Here is a 17,416-nt window from a genome sequence, read left to right on the forward strand (position 1 = left end):
GTTCATTGAAAACGATGCAATAAGGAAAGGAATGTTAGTAGGGGAACTAACCCGTACGGCAGAAGGGATGCACTAGAGCCGGGTTGGTGCACTGGATGAAGAAAATAGCACAGCGTCCATAGTTTGGTGCACTATAGTCCGTGGAATGAGCCCTAGTTGAAGATCCTCGTGATCAACAGGACATGGTGTTCTTGAATGATCTGAAGAATGGTGTTTTAGTAGGAGCAATGTGGATAGTTAACCTCCAAGAGGAAGCAAGGCTAACGGGCAAATTAGAAGTAAAACAGAAATGCCAATTAACGTTCTGTGTGCAACATTGTAAGCAGCTTGGAAAAGAGAGCCTTGGTACAGGTAGTGTCAGGCTTTCTCAAATCTGATGTTGTCCCCGGAAGCTGCTGAACCCCCGCAGTCCCCTTTGGATGCTAACCTCTTAACTGGTAACAAACAGTTCAGTTGAGAGCACCCCCAAGGGAAAGGGGGAAAATGGGACAAAATAATAAACTTCAGGTTTTGCTCAGCTTCTTTATCTGCCAACCTGTTGGTGAAAATAACAACAATTCACTTTAGTCACTAACCTTTGAATTCCTTGGCTCTGACTTCTCTTTATAAATTTAAGTAAATAAACACGCCACCATACCTGATTATCCTCTGTGAATAACGTAGAGGACGTGTATGAATTCTACTGAAGAAAACATAAAAATAGAGTCTTAGATGCTCTTACTAATTTCTTCAATTTGGTTTTGCAGAAAACTGCTATCTCTCTCAGTTTAAGGAGTTTGTCTTCAAGCAGTTCAACTGTCTTTTGCCTAAAACAACCCGCTGGAAATATTATACATGTAGTTTGTATTGGTGTCTATCTTAAACACAAATTCCAAGAATGACACTCTAACTATTCAATTTAAAATTGTTTGTTTTCTGAATGTGTAAAAGTGTTCATTAATTGGATCTTTTGCTTGCAAAGAAAATCGCTCGTTAAAGAAGCTTTCCTTTTACCAGAATATGAGCATGCGTGAAAATATTGTTTACTCCTTCTAAAATGGAAGCGCACATGAACAAGGAATTGAGTTCAAAAATGAGACTGGCTTGGGCGCATGCGTAAAGGAACAGTCTTCCACTCTTCTTAATATGAATTGCTCCAACAGGAAAGGAGTAATTCCTCAGTTCCAGAGACTAATCCTTGAAGAGACAGCCCAGTGAAGATCACGCGCCAGGTTAGTTAGAATGTTAGTAAATTAAACATAAAGTCTTGGAGTCGCGTGACTAACACACTGTCACTTGCGCAGACAGTGTAAGATTTCTAACGCTAGTCCGACGCTATGAAAAAGCACTGCTACCGAACAAAAGGTACAGTACTCAATAAACTTCTATACGGCCGAAAAAACACACGACGCTAAAATGAATAGCAGACCTCCACACTCCAATTTGCCAGGTGCAAAAAATGTGACGCAGTTCAATTAATTTAAATACAGTTCTAGAAGTTCAAAAATAAATACTTGAAAGAACCAAAAGAATTACTATATAAACAAAAACTAAGAAAAAACAGGAACAAGTTAATTAATAGTTTTGATATTTAACTCCTGCTTGAATATCATAAAATTCCATAAAAGATAATGAAATCACTTAGCTTGCTTCTTTCTTTCACCGGAACGTTTTCTAAGTTTCTTTTTAAAATCTCCAACACTTTCCTGGTCCAAATAACTAATAATAGGCACAAAGGCCTAACTAAAGTTTTCTAAAACTTAAGAGCTTCAAACATAAGACCTTCCAGCTGGGCTTCTGACAATGAAAGGCGGTTTAGAATGTTCCGACAATGCCTTTCTTTTACTTCTGGCCAATCACTGATCCTTTTGGAATTCTCCATTTTGACTTGGGAAGCTCTCCACACTCTGCACAGAAAGTTAAGGCCCAAACCATACTATGTTAATCATATCCTCATTCATCCAAATCCCACGAAACCTGACAGTATCCCCCCCTTAATGCCCTGTCCCAGGGCCAACTTTAGAAGGATACTTTCTATGAAATTTTGCGACTAATTGTGGTGCATGCACATTCACCTCATCCTCCCATGTACGTTCCTCAGGTCCGAAACCTTCCCAGTCTATTAAATATTGTAATTTCCCTCTTAACCTCCTGGAATCTACAATTCTTTTCACTACAAACTCTTCAGATGAATCCTCTAACTGAACTGGTGAAGGTGGATGTACAACTCTAGTCCCCTGAATAACAGGTTTTAACAGACTAATGTGAAAGGTGGGATGAATTTTCAATGAAGTAGGTAATTTTAACCGTACTGACACTGGATTGATCACCTTTTCTACTTTAAATGGACCTACAAAACGTGGAGTAAATTTGTTTTTGCCCTTAATTCTCAAATGTCTAGTCGAAAGCCAAACCAAGTCACCAACCTCATATTTAGGACCCAACCTCCTTTTTTGATCTGCAAATCTTTTGTACTTCTGTTTACTATCGAAAAGTACCCTTTTTGCTCTTTCCAAATTCTTTCTCATAGTTTTTAATCGAACCTCAACTCCAGGATTCTCTGACTCTTCAGTAATTTCAAAACTTAAAAACCGTGGGTGAAAACCTCTTCCAAGGTAAAACGGAGACATGTTAGTTGAATCTTTAGCACAATTATTATAAGCAAATTCGGCAAGCCAAATCAAATCCACCCATTCTTCCCCTGCCTGTAGATAACACCTCAGATATTTCTCCAGTTCTTGATTTACCCTTTCTACTTGTCCATTGGTCTCGGGATGATAACCTGATGATAAACTGACTTCCACACCCAAATCCTTACAAAAAACCCTCCAAAATCTAGAAATGAATTGAGGACCTCTATCTGAGATAATTTGATTAGGAAGACCATGCAGTCTAACTATTTCTCGCAAAAAGACTTTGGCCAAAACGTCTGCAGTAACCTCTCCCTCCATTGGAACAAAGTGAGCCTCTTTTGACAAGAGGTCCACCACAACTAGAATAGATGTACAACCCTTGTCACAAGGAAGATCTGTAATGAAGTCCAGGGAGATTGTATGCCAAGGACGAGGTGGAATAGGCAACGGCTCCAACAACCCGACTGGTTTTCCGGTTTGATTCTTCATTTGAGCGCAAATAGCACAGGTTTTTACAAAATTTAAGATGTCCTGACGCATTTTTTCCCACCAGAAGCTTCTCCTGACCAATTCCAGCGTCTTTCTAAAACCTGGGTGTCCGGACAGCATAGATTCATGACAGTCTCTTATTACTCTCTCTCGCAATTCCAAAATAGGTAAGTAAAGTTTATTTTCAAAAAACGGCAATCCTTTTTCAATTTTTCGAACCGGATCCTTTCGAACCCATTCCTCCATTTGTACAATTGACATGGACTTTCGAACTTCTTCCTTAACATCCTCAATTTTCTGTATTCCGGCAGAAATAAAACAACATGGATCGATAATGGATATCATCTCCTTTTCTGATTCCATCTCACTTCCAGGAAATTGACGTGATAAAGCATCAGCCTTTCCATTAAGCCTACCTGGCTTAAATGTCACTACAAAATCATAATCAGCAAAGAACAATGACCATCTTAACTGCCTTGGTGTGAGAGTCTTAGCTGATTTCAAAAAAAGCAGATTTCTATGGTCTGTTAACACAGTCACAGTATGTCTTGCTCCCTTTAAAAAATGTCTCCACTCTTCAAAAGCGAACTTCATTGCCAATAATTCTCGATCTGAGATGGTATAATTTTGTTCTGCCATAGAAAATTTTTTAGAATAGTAAGCCACTGGATGAAGTTGTCCTGTCTCTCAATGTCTCTGAGAAAGAACAGCCCCCATGGCAAGATTCGATGCATCCGCTTCTACATAAAAAGGCTGAGATGGATCTGGATGAATTAAAATAGGGGCCGAACTGAACCTTTTCTTCAATTCTTGAAATGCCTCCTCTGCCTCTGTCGACCACACAAATTTGGCACCTTTCTTTAAGAGTTTTGTTATGGGAGTAATCAACCGAGAAAATCCTTCAATAAATCTTCTGTAAAAATTTGCAAAACCTAAAAAGCTTTGAATTTCTTTTACTTTCGTTGGTGCTGGCCAATCCGTGATGGCTTGAACTTTGTTCGGATTCATCTCCAATCCCTTGGGAGAAACAATGTATCCTAAAAATTCCACAGAATTAGTATGAAACTGGGATTTTTCTAATTTAGCAAACAAATGATTCTCTCTGAGTCTTTGTAGAACCTTTCCCACATGAATTTTATGAGACTCTAAATCCTGAGAATAAATCAAAATATCATCAATATATACTACTACGAATATGTCTAAAAAATCTCTTAAAATTTCATCCATAAAGAATTGAAAGGCAGCTGGTGCATTACATAAACCGAAAGGCATTACCAAGTACTCATAAAGCCCAAATCGCGTTTTGAATGCCGTTTTCCACTCGTCACCCTCCTGGACTCTCACCAGATGATAGGCACCACGTAAATCTAGTTTGGAAAAAATTGTGGCTCCCTGGACCTGATTCAAGATTTCCGAAATTAGAGGGAGAGGATACTTGTTTTTGATCGTAATCCTATTCACAGCTCTATAATCAATGCATGTTCTGAGAGACCCATCTGGTTTTGGTACAAAAAATAATGGAGATGCGGCTGGAGATTGAGAATGACGAATAAAACCCTTAGCCAAATTTTCTGCAAGGTACTCTTTAAGATAATCATTCTCCTTTTCAGTTAATGCATACACTCGACTACTTGGTAAAACCGCCCCGGGCTCCAAATCAATTTTACAGTCAAAACTCCTATGTGGAGGTAATTCTCCTGCCTCCTTTTCATCAAAAACCTCCTTGTACCCTTGATAACACTCCGGAAGATGTCCTAACACCGCTCCTATATTATGTCCTGTAATACCTGCATCAGTTAGAAAAAAGGAAACCAAACCTTGTGTTTCTTCCCTCCCAGGATTACCTTTCAAAAGGCAATTTTCTAAACAGAAACTAGACTGTAATTCTACCACTCGCCTACTCCAATCAATTTGAGGATTATGCAAGGTTAGCCATGGCATGCCTAAAATTATTTTCAAAATTGGTGTATCAATTAAATCAAATGAAATTTCTTCTCTATGACCTCCAAGTAATTCCATAACCAAAACACCAGTTTCATGAGTTATAGGACCTGATGATAGAGAAGTTCCATCTACAGCCCGAACCTGTTCCACAACTTCCTTCCTCACAAGTGGTAGTCCCAATGCCTTAGCTATTCCCCAATCCATAAAGTTCCCGGTGGCTCCTGAATCAATCACTACCGGTCCATACCCTTTCCTTTCCTCCTTCAAATACAAGGATACATTTACAGTTATGTGTGGAACCGCTGACTGAACTGTATTTGCAACTTGCTGTCCTTTTCCTCCGGCTGATGAAAATTTTTTGGGTGTAAAGGGACAATTTCCTAAAAAATGACCGCCCCTACCACAATATAAACACAAATTATTCTCACGCCTCCTAGTCTTTTCCTCCTTTGATAAAGGACCTTTTATTCTACTTTGTTGATCATTTAACCTTGGTTTCACTTCTTTACTACCCACCTCAAGCCTTGAACGATCTCCTCTAGTGACTGACCTCACCTCCCCCTGAGTACAACGACGCCTTTCTGCTTTTCTTTCACTTATACGGTAGTCCAACTGAACTACTAAATCAATCAATTCCTCACAAGAAGAAGGGCGTTGGGCTACACTGGACAAGGCATCCTTCAATTCCTCCTTGAGACCTCTATAAAAAAGAGAAGACCTCTTCTCTGCTGGCCACTGGGATTCTAAAACCAGAGACCTAAACTGTGTGATATATGTGACCAAGTCTCTGTTTCCTTGACGCAAATCTAATAATTCCCCATCAACTTCTAAGGACATTTGTCTTTTATCAAACATTTTCTTAAATTCTTCCATAAAAAGAGGAACATTTTTTAAAGATGAACTCTTTTGCCTGACCAATAAACCTGCCCAAGTAGAAGCCTCTCCAGATAAATAAGACATCATAAAAGTAACTCTGGAAGCATCAGAAGGAAATAGTTCGGGCCTACTAAGAAAGTGCAACTCACATTGGGTTACAAATGTCTGATATTTACTTGAATCTCCATAGTAACGCTCTGGAGCTGCCAAAGGTACTGGCATAACTAATGCCCTAAAACCTCCCTCTGCCCCATCACCTCTACCCACACCTCTCTCCTCACCAGCCCTTATCAATTCAGGGGGAAATTCTTCTCTCACAATTCCCTGCGTCTGTGCCATCTTTTCACTTAACTCATCTACTCGTTGTCCTAATTTTTTATTCTCTTGATATGCCACCTTTAATTCCTCCTGTAATTCCCTCACTAAAACACTTAACGCTTCCATTGAGAACTCGGGGTTCATGACAGCTTAGGAGGACTATTTTTTCTGGCCTTTCATACTGTCAGGCTTTCTCAAATCTGATGTTGTCCCCGGAAGCTGCTGAACCCCCGCAGTCCCCTTTGGATGCTAACCTCTTAACTGGTAACAAACAGTTCAGTTGAGAGCACCCCCAAGGGAAAGGGGGAAAATGGGACAAAATAATAAACTTCAGGTTTTGCTCAGCTTCTTTATCTGCCAACCTGTTGGTGAAAATAACAACAATTCACTTTAGTCACTAACCTTTGAATTCCTTGGCTCTGACTTCTCTTTATAAATTTAAGTAAATAAACACGCCACCATACCTGATTATCCTCTGTGAATAACGTAGAGGACGTGTATGAATTCTACTGAAGAAAACATAAAAATAGAGTCTTAGATGCTCTTACTGATTTCTTCAATTTGGTTTTGCAGAAAACTGCTATCTCTCTCAGTTTAAGGAGTTTGTCTTCAAGCAGTTCAACTGTCTTTTGCCTAAAACAACCCGCTAGAAATATTATACATGTAGTTTGTATTGGTGTCTATCTTAAACACAAATTCCAAGAATGACACTCTAACTATTCAATTTAAAATTGTTTGTTTTCTGAATGTGTAAAAGTGTTCATTGGATCTTTTGCTTGCAAAGAAAATCGCTCGTTAAAGAAGCTTTCCTTTTACCAGAATATGCGCATGCGTGAAAATATTGTTTACTCCTTCTAAAATGGAAGCGCACATGAACAAGGAATTGAGTTCAAAAATGAGACTGGCTTGGGCGCATGCGTAAAGGAACAGTCTTCCACTCTTCTTAATATGAATTGCTCCAACAGGAAAGGAGTAATTCCTCAGTTCCAGAGACTAATCCTTGAAGAGACAGCCCAGTGAAGATCACGCGCCAGGTTAGTTAGAATGTTAGTAAATTAAACATAAAGTCTTGGAGTCGCGTGGCTAACACACTGTCACTTGCGCAGACAGTGTAAGATTTCTAACGCTAGTCCGACGCTAAGAAAAAGCACTGCTACCGAACAAAAGGTACAGTACTCAATAAACTTCTATACGGCCGAAAAAACACACAACGCTAAAATGAATAGCAGACCTCCACACTCCAATTTGCCAGGTGCAAAAAATGTGACGCAGTTCAATTAATTTAAATACAGTTCTAGAAGTTCAAAAATAAATACTTGAAAGAACCAAAAGAATTACTATATAAACAAAAACTAAGAAAAAACAGGAACAAGTTAATTAATAGTTTTGATATTTAACTCCTGCTTGAATATCATAAAATTCCATAAAAGATAATGAAATCACTTAGCTTGCTTCTTTCTTTCACCGGAACGTTTTCTAAGTTTCTTTTTAAAATCTCCAACACTTTCCTGGTCCAAATAACTAATAATAGGCACAAAGGCCTAACTAAAGTTTTCTAAAACTTAAGAGCTTCAAACATAAGACCTTCCAGCTGGGCTTCTGACAATGAAAGGCGGTTTAGAATGTTCCGACAATGCCTTTCTTTTACTTCTGGCCAATCACTGATCCTTTTGGAATTCTCCATTTTGACTTGGGAAGCTCTCCACACTCTGCACAGAAAGTTAAGGCCCAAACCATACTTGTTAATCATATCCTCATTCATCCAAATCCCACGAAACCTGACAGGTAGCGAGACTGGGTATTGACAGCAAGTCTTGGAGCACACTTACTTGAAAAGGAATGGGCTGTGTGCCGGAGGAACCCCTGTTAGAGTGTGAGGCTAAGGAAACGCTGTCCTCTGAGTTCTGTGTGCGAGGAGAGGAGCGTTATCGAGAGGTCCGGAAACTGTGGGTGGAGCCCGAACTGTTCCGTAGGAAATCGAGTTGAGAAAGAGCGTTCACAGGATGCTGAAAAACAGCTATGTGAACGGAGCTTCAAGATAGCATGAACAATAATGAGAAGCACCTGTTAGTTCTGCGCTGTTTGTTTAAATAGAACATGGAGCTCGGAAGCAGAGCCGGCATGTGAAGCGACGTCAACTGACATGTGACGCCGGGTATGCGAGGACCTCGCGTTGGCCATTTAATGTCTCATGACCATACGTTGTTGCCATGGCAACCGTGCTGGCAACTTCCATTGAGTAAAGAACGGCCTGGCAGCTGTTCTGAAAGCCCAAGCTGTGTGACCGTTACGGGAGCTGGAAAAATGCTGTGCACGACGGAATAAACTACCAGCAGGCATGACACAATCCTACCTGTAATTACTGTGGAAGAGAGGGTGTACCTGGCTGAGTAGCTGAGAGAACCACTTGGGAAAGAGGGGTACCTGACAGGAGTAGTTGTCAGGTAAAAAGATGAGCGAACCTTTCGGGGGAAAAAAGGTGTATGTCATAGCAAGTCTTGCCCAAGGTAATAAGCTGATAGAACCACCAAGGCAAGTCGGGTCTGTGTTCGGTATTGTGTGAGGTTTCCTAGCTTGCCACTAAACACGTGGCTAGACTCACATAGGGGATCAATTGCTGAAGCAAAAGCAGGACTTAGTGCACACTAGGGGAACACTTTCTCGACCTTATTTGTATTGCATTTGTGGTTTAGTGTAATTACTCAGAATAGACTTTATTAGGTCACCTGAGGTCACCTGAAAAATTATGTTTTTATAATATGAGGAAACAGTTTATAATTACCTTTGCATAAATAATGCGGCACGCAGGAAATAGCCATGCACAGCCTTTATTATTTTATAGGATACTTTATATATTGTCTGCAGATCAGAATAAAAACACACACAAGAATGCACAATATGCAATTATTGTACATTGAAATCGACCGAGAACAAAGAAATGTAATCTCATCTTTCAGCACATGCTGGTTTCACAATTTGTCAAAAATGATGCCATACACTTATGCCAGTTTTAGAATATTTTCTGCTTCTTTCACACGAGGCAAAATTTCTCTCCACTGCCCAGAGAATTATTGTAGCTCCCTCCTACTGCTCTGAACTAGCTCTGAGAGCGGAAATTTCTTTCTTTTAATTATTATTTGTTGGCAACTAATCTTACATGGAGAAATGCACTTCACTTCAGCAAATGGGGAACACATGGACTTCTGTGATGCCTGATATGATTTTTTTTTCACACACACAAACCTCACTTCAGCTATATTCTGTCGCAGACAAACACAATGAAATGTCCTCACTTGGTATGGGTATGCTTACCCAAATATGTCCAAAAGGGCCTTGCTTGCACCGGCAGCAAGAGATGCCTCTCCGTGCTCTGGGCTGCTTGGCTGTCTCTCTGCGAACACACCCTCCTTTTCTGTTCTACAGGAAAGGCCTCTTTACCATGGTCAGCCCTGGTCTGTCTGCCTCCTCTTTCTACAGCCCAAAAGCAAAACACCCTTTTTCTCTCAGTGTCTTCTTTTTAAAGCCTCCTCTTTCACCTGCCCACTTAATGTATATTCTCCTACACAAATTGTAAAATCTGCCTGCCCCTGAACGTGATGTCATCTGCCAATCAGCCACCTCCCTCCTGCATGATTAAATCTGCTGGAAAGTTCAAGAATGCTATCATGTGTTTCAATCCTGTTCTATTCTACTGTCACCTTTGAGCAGAGTTTTAGCTTGTGATCGCCAGAATGAAAGAACTACATCATTCTAGCTTCCTTTGCTAGATAATGGCCCTACTTTGAACAAGATGACTTTTCACATTCCTCAGCTCACGTCTCCATCGTAAAAGCAGCTGTATTTCTTGCATTTGCTCTCTAAGCAGCCTTTCAGAGTCGGTGTCTGCAGGCCCAATTCTACACCCCGGTTTGCACCCTTGCTTTGGACTGAGCTGTCCCATTCTAAACACTAATTAAATTAGTAGGTTACATGTTACAATTAGTAATTAATAGGGATTAGGGGATTAGGGGTTAAGGAGCTGTTAGTTCCTACACTACCTACAAATTTGCACTACCATTGCGGGGCAATCCCTAACTACCCCTCCTTTGTGCACACCATTAGGCTACATCAGCACTCAAGCACACCTGCGCTGCACACCATTCTGAACATGTTCTTGTGTATGCCAAAAGTCTGAGCTGCGTCAAGCTTTCTGCATGGTTGGAATGCAGAGCACTCCCACAGGTCTTGCCCAGGTGGCAGATTCAAGGCCATGTCATTTTACCAAAAGCGAGGTATGACGAGGACCAGGAAGCAGAAAGACCTCAATAGAGGCTTTGATCAAGACTGTGACGTGAAGAAAGTTGTGTACTCTGGCACTAGAAACCACCCTGTGATTGGGAGTGATGAAAATGACATTGTTCTGGGTGTGGGCTTCACAGGGTCTTTTGGCTCTGACTAGGGAATTGGACTTTCAGACTCATTACTCTACGTCTTTCAGAGTAGGTTTTTTCTTGGTAGTGCTACTTCCCCTCCTGGGATCTTTTGCTGTAGAATTGAGTTGATGGTTTCCCTATTGTCATTCCTCCAGCCCATCCCCTTAGAAGCTACTACATTTCCCCTGAGACATGTGAGCAGGTACCATGGAGGATAACCTCTGGGAACTTGGGAAGGTAAGGCCTGTTGCCACCTCTTCTGGAGGACACATTGGGTAGTCCTGGACACATGTTTATTTATCGCTCGATTGGTCATTTAGAAGGCACCAGGTACGAGCTTGGTCGCTGTGTTGTGTCACAAGGGGAAACAAGTTGGCATAAGGTGTAGAGATGTGGAGGGAGGGAGCAAAGAGGGGTGGATGGTGAGAAACGGATGCAGCATCTGACCCATGCGAAGGAACCATCAATTCTGTCATCATAGCTCAGATAATTAAAGATCCTTTTATTTTATGTTTACGTATATTTCATCACACACCAAGGAAATACCTTGGTATGCCCCTTTATGTTGTTTACACTTCTAAGTTTTCCTCTCCCCATTGAACTTTGAGAACTTATCATCTCCTTGGGCGAGTGTTCTCTTTTCTCTACTTTTAACACCAGCATAAAAGTCAGAGTGATAAAGAAAGACAAACGGCCATTTGTAGACAAAGTGCATCAAACTGTTACCTCATTTACAACCCTTGCTTTCCAAACATATCAAATGTACTTGGCTATTGCAGTTTGGCACAGCTTGTACATGATCGCAAGATGGCCCTTTTATCTCGGCCCCGAGATCCAATAAGGCACAACTTCAGCCCTGATAAACAGAACGTGCTTGACAGCCTTGCTCACATCAACATATGTTGTCAGTTATATAACAAAACCTCTGCAAAAGTATCATTCAAGTTTGATGGCAGTGTTACTGAAACTATGCTGTGGTGCAGGTGTAATTGGCACATGGGCAAGAATTCCATTACTGGGACTACTTACAGGGTAAGGAGTGTGGTCCATATAGGCATATGGTCGGGCGAAGATACAGGTCACAAAACGAAGTGAGGGAGGTGAAATGCTATATAAAAAAGAAACATGTACAGGGGTTTGAACATGAGTTGATGGAATTCCTACATTGAAACATTGGCACAACGTTCCTACTGCTCTCAGATTTAAAGGACGTGGCACATGACACTAACAATGATTTGACCTGCACTATGCTGTTACTATTCACGTGCCTGGTGTTGCAGGAGCAGGATGTGTACTTCATTGGAAACCGGAAGAGTAGCAGAACGTTGAAACTGAGGCAGGCTCAAGTGTGATCGTGATATCAGGGGTCTGGGTTTGGAGTGAAGGAATCATTAGATCAATTGCCTACAATACTGTGTGATCTTGCACAACTCACTCAATACACTTGTTTTCCTTGTTCCCAGCTGTCAATTGCTTTTAACTGTTTTCCTAGAAGTCATGGTGGGAATTCTTTTTACACACGCGTTTCTCTCTGTCCTTTTTGATGCTGTAAAATTGAGCTATGGTGTCTGTTATATCTTTCTAAGAGTGGTGTGAGTCTTGCCACTGTAGCTTACCCTGACTCTCCACTTTTCCCTGACAGATAGAGAAGCTGGATGCCGAAAACAACCGACTGCAGCAGGATCTGCAGGATGCACGGGACCAGAATGAGCTGCTGGAGTTCCGGAACCTAGAGCTAGAGGTGGGAAACCGGGGCACGCAGGGCGCACATATGTTTCATCTGTGGAGGCTGAGGTGCTTTACATCATCACTAGCCCAACATGTCTATGTGGCTCATTCCTCTGAAGACAAGTAGCACTGAAGCAGAGTATATGTTTTACACAGAGATTGGGTATTTGGTAAAATAATCAGGTTTCATAGTATGATGGTGGAATATTCTGCCATAAAGATGTGATATTCTGTCCCAGCGATTGGATATTATGGTGTGATTGTATGACACACTGATATAATATTCTGGGCATATGATGGGATACTGGATGTATGTCTTTACTTCTTCTGCATTCACTTTCATTCAATTCAATTCAATTCAATTTCACATTCATTTATATCTTCATACCTTTACCTCTTCTGTCTTTCACTTCTTCTAACATTCTCTTCAACTTTGCAGGCGGAGACCCCATATAAACCCCCTTATTTTCCTACCCACATTCTTCCCCTTGACTCCTTCTTGACCCCGACCCTAACCTTACGGCTACCCTTAATCATATCTATTGCCACCTTGGTGATGTGAACATGAAGGCAAAGTAAATGAATGAAGTAGTAGCCTAATGAAGGAAATGTTGAAGTCGATTTGTAGGCAAAGTATATGGGGAACATTATGGTACAGTAATGCGCCATGCTGGAAAAGTGATACAGTATTCTGTCACATTGATTATTTTCTGGCACATTAGTGGGATATTCAGGCACATTAATATAACATTGGTGTGGCTGGCCTTTTTCCCACTATGCCATTGCCCACACCTTCCAGTTGAACTCATTCCAACAAGAGCATACCCAAAGGGTTTCTCCAATTACTTTTATTTTACTTGCATCTCTTGAGCACCAACGACAGCCATTTCTTGACACTCATCATTCCACAAACCTCTCATACAACTTCCACAGCCTCACAAAGAATCCTGTTTTTTTCTCCATATCTTCACTTCAAAAGACAAATTCAGCATTTCAAATAGAACGCCACATTTCCTCTGTCGAATTCACCATTAAAAATAGAATGCCACAGTCTCACTGTAGGCCCACTACTATCCTTATATTATTGGAGGATACCCCCTTGAACTTGAATTCATTTTTGCTGCCGACATCAATACATCAATCCTAATCCCTGATAAAGGTAAGAAAACTGGATCATACCTTTGATAAATTCTCTTTTGATTCCCATGTCCATGCTAACTATTGCCTCATTTACAAATCATCCTGCATGCTAAACATTGTGCAAAAGTCAAAAAGACTCAACCTTGGTTGAGTGCATCTCTGTGATGGGTGATCTGGTTTTACAGGAACCTAGTCATGGAAAAGGCACTCCTTGACATTGGAACTAATCTTATGTTAGGAGTGGGGCATATAAATTCCTCTTGCCAATTGTGCCCCTTGCAGCATTTCACACACTGGATACCTTGGTTCTTCTGGAATGACTGAGACAGGTGGTCCTTGTGCTTATTTGCCTGACAATTCTGTTGCTTTTTTATTTAATAAATAGGCCTATTTCATCAAAAGTTTTATTTTCTCTGTGCCGTCTGTTAGTGCTCTTCGAAAGTTGATGTTCTTTCCACTCATTTTTAACAACGAACTCCTACTTCACTAATTTCTTGCCTTTCTTTTCAACCTCAATGATGCCCAACTTTATTATTTACCAGACAACTCACCTTTGATTCTGCCCATCTCATTCACATCACCACCATCAACAGCTTGGGAGGTTAGCTGGTATGTGTTGAGTTTGAAGTACTCAAAAAATCAGAACCGGATATTAGCCCTGAAACACAACCTCATAAAATGATCTGCTCGATGTAAATTTTGGTCCCTTTCCTTGAATTCAACTGATCACCCTAGAAAGTATGGGAATATTTGGTGTCCTTTAGATCATTCTGTACCTAAGGATGCCTCGCTGAAAAATGTCCTCCACACCATCAAACATAACCTGAAAGTATTGCTGTAACACATACACCTCAGTATTATTAGAAATTGTACCTGTTGTGATTCCCCAAAAATATCAATTACTACACTGTAAGTGTTACAAATCTCCAACTACAGGATTCCAGTGGAATGGCCGCAATACACACAACTTAATGCCTTATGGGGAGGATAGCTCAGCTGCAACATGCTCGGCTTGGAAGCAAGACGACATGGAGTGACACAGGTTCGATCCCTGGGTCCGCGCTTAGAAACCTCTGGGTATTAAGCGCGTTATAAGTAACCTATCATATCATATCATATCATATCCTGACACACCTCCACTGGTTCGATTTCATACTGGGTTTGAATTTCAGTTCCCTAACATTGACAAGCTATGTCATCAATGACAATCCGACCAAATGCCTAAGCAGCAAAACCTCCAATTACCTCCCTACCAGGTATTTCCACTCTGGGAACACCAAACAAGAAGAAATCGCCTCATCCCAGCAACACCAGGGACAAAATCAGAGAGACCAACCACCGATTGACTAGGCGATCAGGTGTTGAGAGTGTGTGATGTCACTTCAAGAGTGTGGCTTCATTTCCTGTTTGTGGCATCACTTCCAGTTTGTGGCTTCACTTCCTGTTGGTGACATCATGTCCTGTCAGTGACATCACTTCTTGCAGCATATTCTTCATTCACCCAAATCTCCAGGTAAAGGCCACAGGAGACTCCCCTGGGAACGTGAAACAAGACGAAATCACCTTGTCACAGCAAAATTAGGGAAAAATCAGAGAGACCAATTATTGATTGAATAGATGATCAGGTGACGAGAGCTTGTGAAGTTACTTCTAGTCTACAGCTTTACTTCCTGTCAGTGACATCACTTCTGGTCAGCAACATCAATTCTTGTCTGTGATACCACTTCCTGTCCGTGACATCACTTGCTGCAGCCATCTTAATTCGGCCAAATCTACAGCTAAAGGCCACAAGTGACTCCTCTAGGAACACCAAACAAGAAGAAATAGCATCATCCCAGCAACACCATAGACAAAACCAGAGAGACTGGTTGACTAGGCGATTAGGTGACAAGAGCATCTGATGTCTTATCCGAACTTTCTAGGGGGCACCTAGCCATGGGTGTACCAGTTAAGGATGAAACAGTAAAGGGCAGAGACCAGCCATTTACCAGCCTCTTCGCCTCTTCACCTATGAGCCTTTGCTTTTTCCTACCTGCTGCACCTGTGAGTACCCCTAGCTTGCTAATTACTGTGCTGTTTCTTCACACTTTGGTACTCACCTGTAATGCATTCACTCCTGCTGCTCCTTCTGCTCCTTCTAGTCACATCTCCCTATTCTTTCTCCAATCATGCTACAACTTCTTCCTTACCTATTCCTATCATAAAACTCACATCTCGAAACTCCCTCTAGTCCATCTCTCTTGCACCTCTAACTTCTAACCAACAAAGCCAATGAGCACACCACACCTCCCCTAACACCTAGCCACCTTGCCTCTCTTCTGCTGAGAATCAACACCTCTATTCTTCCTTACCACATCAACTGAACATTGCACTCTGGAATGCTCAGTCTGTATGCAAAAACTTCCTTTATCACTGACTACTTTCATGACAGTTCTCCTGCCCTGTATCTCCTTGCTATCATTGAAACATGAATGTCTCCATCTGCTACTGCCACCTTGGCAATGCTTATTTACAGAAGTTTATTTTTATTTTGTTTAAATCACTGGCCTAGCTCGAGAGCTGTGGAGCACAGTACAGAAGGTGGGTAGCTAGCATTTGGGCTGGGATCTTTTAACAGTAGTGTGGTACTGAGTTGAGGTCTGTGTATCCACTGGAATGAGTCCTTGGTCGTGTGTTGTTGAAAAAGCCATGTTTTGAGAGATTTGCAAAAATTGAGAATTGTGGGGGCATTCCAAGCAGACACTGGGATCGAGTTCTAGAGGGTGGGATTGTGAGAAGAGAAGGCGTGTTTGCGGGTCCCCTATTTGCAGACGAGTTGTTATTCAAACCATTGGTCAACTTGCTGCATGAGGAGCGTGTGCCACCAGATATGTCGAGCTTCTGCTGAAACTCAACTTCTTTACTCTTCCTTACCACATCAACTGAACATTGCACTCTGGAATGCTCACTCTGCATCAAAAAATCTTCCTTTATCAGAGACTACTTTCATGACAGCTCTCCTGTTCTAGTTCTCCCTGCTGTCACTAAAACCTACATTTCTCCATCTGAAACTACCACCCTGGTGGCCCTAAATGACTCCAAACTATCCGTCATTCAGTCTCATCGTCTGAATGGCAGAGGTGGAGTCGTCGGTCACTCACTCTCTTCCAGCCTCCTCACCTCACAACTTTCTCAATGTCACACACTAGCCTTCCTATATTGAACTCACCATCTCTACTATTGCTCCGCTTCACTCAGTTCACATCCTTTCCATCTATTGCCCTCCTGGTCCCAGTGGATAATTCTTTGGCGAACTTGGGCAGTTCAGTGTTTCCACTAAATACCACCTCATTCTCTTTAACCTTCCCTCAATAACCACCTCTGAGAAATCTGAACATCAGTCTTTTCTTAGTGACCACACTCTCCACTCTATCCATAACATACTAACCACAGGGCACCCTAAACTCACTCCTCCTAAACCTATGACTATCAACTCCACTCTAACAGCTAATGACCTAGCTGAATAATTTGCTGTAATCATTTCCAAAATTAGAGACTCTCTCCTGACCTTCCTCTCACGTACTCCTACATTTTACCCTCTGCCTACTCTACCATCATCCTCGGCCTGTACCCCCCAAATACGGAAGAAGTCCTATCTTTACTGATGAAGGCTAACCCCTCTTGAGCCCATCGGACCCACCTGCTCCACAGCTAGTCAAGCCTATTGCCCCTTTGTGGCATCTAAACTCACTGTACTCTACAACCTGTTCTTTGACTGCTTGCTTTCCCTCTATTTTCAAAATGTCCAAGGTCATTCTCTCCTAAAAAAAAGCAAGGGGCTGACCTGAACTTGCCGGCAACCTTTCTTCCTGTGTCTCTCCTTCCACACTACTCTAAAGTGCTGAAAAGGGTGGTGTT

General features: G+C 41.5%; 1 protein-coding gene across 2 annotated transcripts in view; it reads left to right on the forward strand.

The window, feature by feature from the left end:
* Positions 1 to 17,416, forward strand: part of JAKMIP2 (janus kinase and microtubule interacting protein 2) — a 562,748-nt gene that overhangs the window by 441,683 nt on the left and 103,649 nt on the right. For both annotated transcript variants that reach the window (XM_069652427.1, XM_069652428.1), the window contains exon 14: positions 12,294 to 12,392. In XM_069652427.1, the coding sequence (XP_069508528.1) occupies positions 12,294 to 12,392 (99 nt within the window). The remainder of the gene's footprint in view (positions 1 to 12,293; positions 12,393 to 17,416) is intronic.

The sequence above is a fragment of the Ambystoma mexicanum genome, chromosome 3p (genome assembly GCF_040938575.1).
Source record: "Ambystoma mexicanum isolate Mex_15411 chromosome 3p, UKY_AmexF1_1, whole genome shotgun sequence".
In the NCBI taxonomy this organism is placed as follows: domain Eukaryota; kingdom Metazoa; phylum Chordata; class Amphibia; order Caudata; family Ambystomatidae; genus Ambystoma; species Ambystoma mexicanum.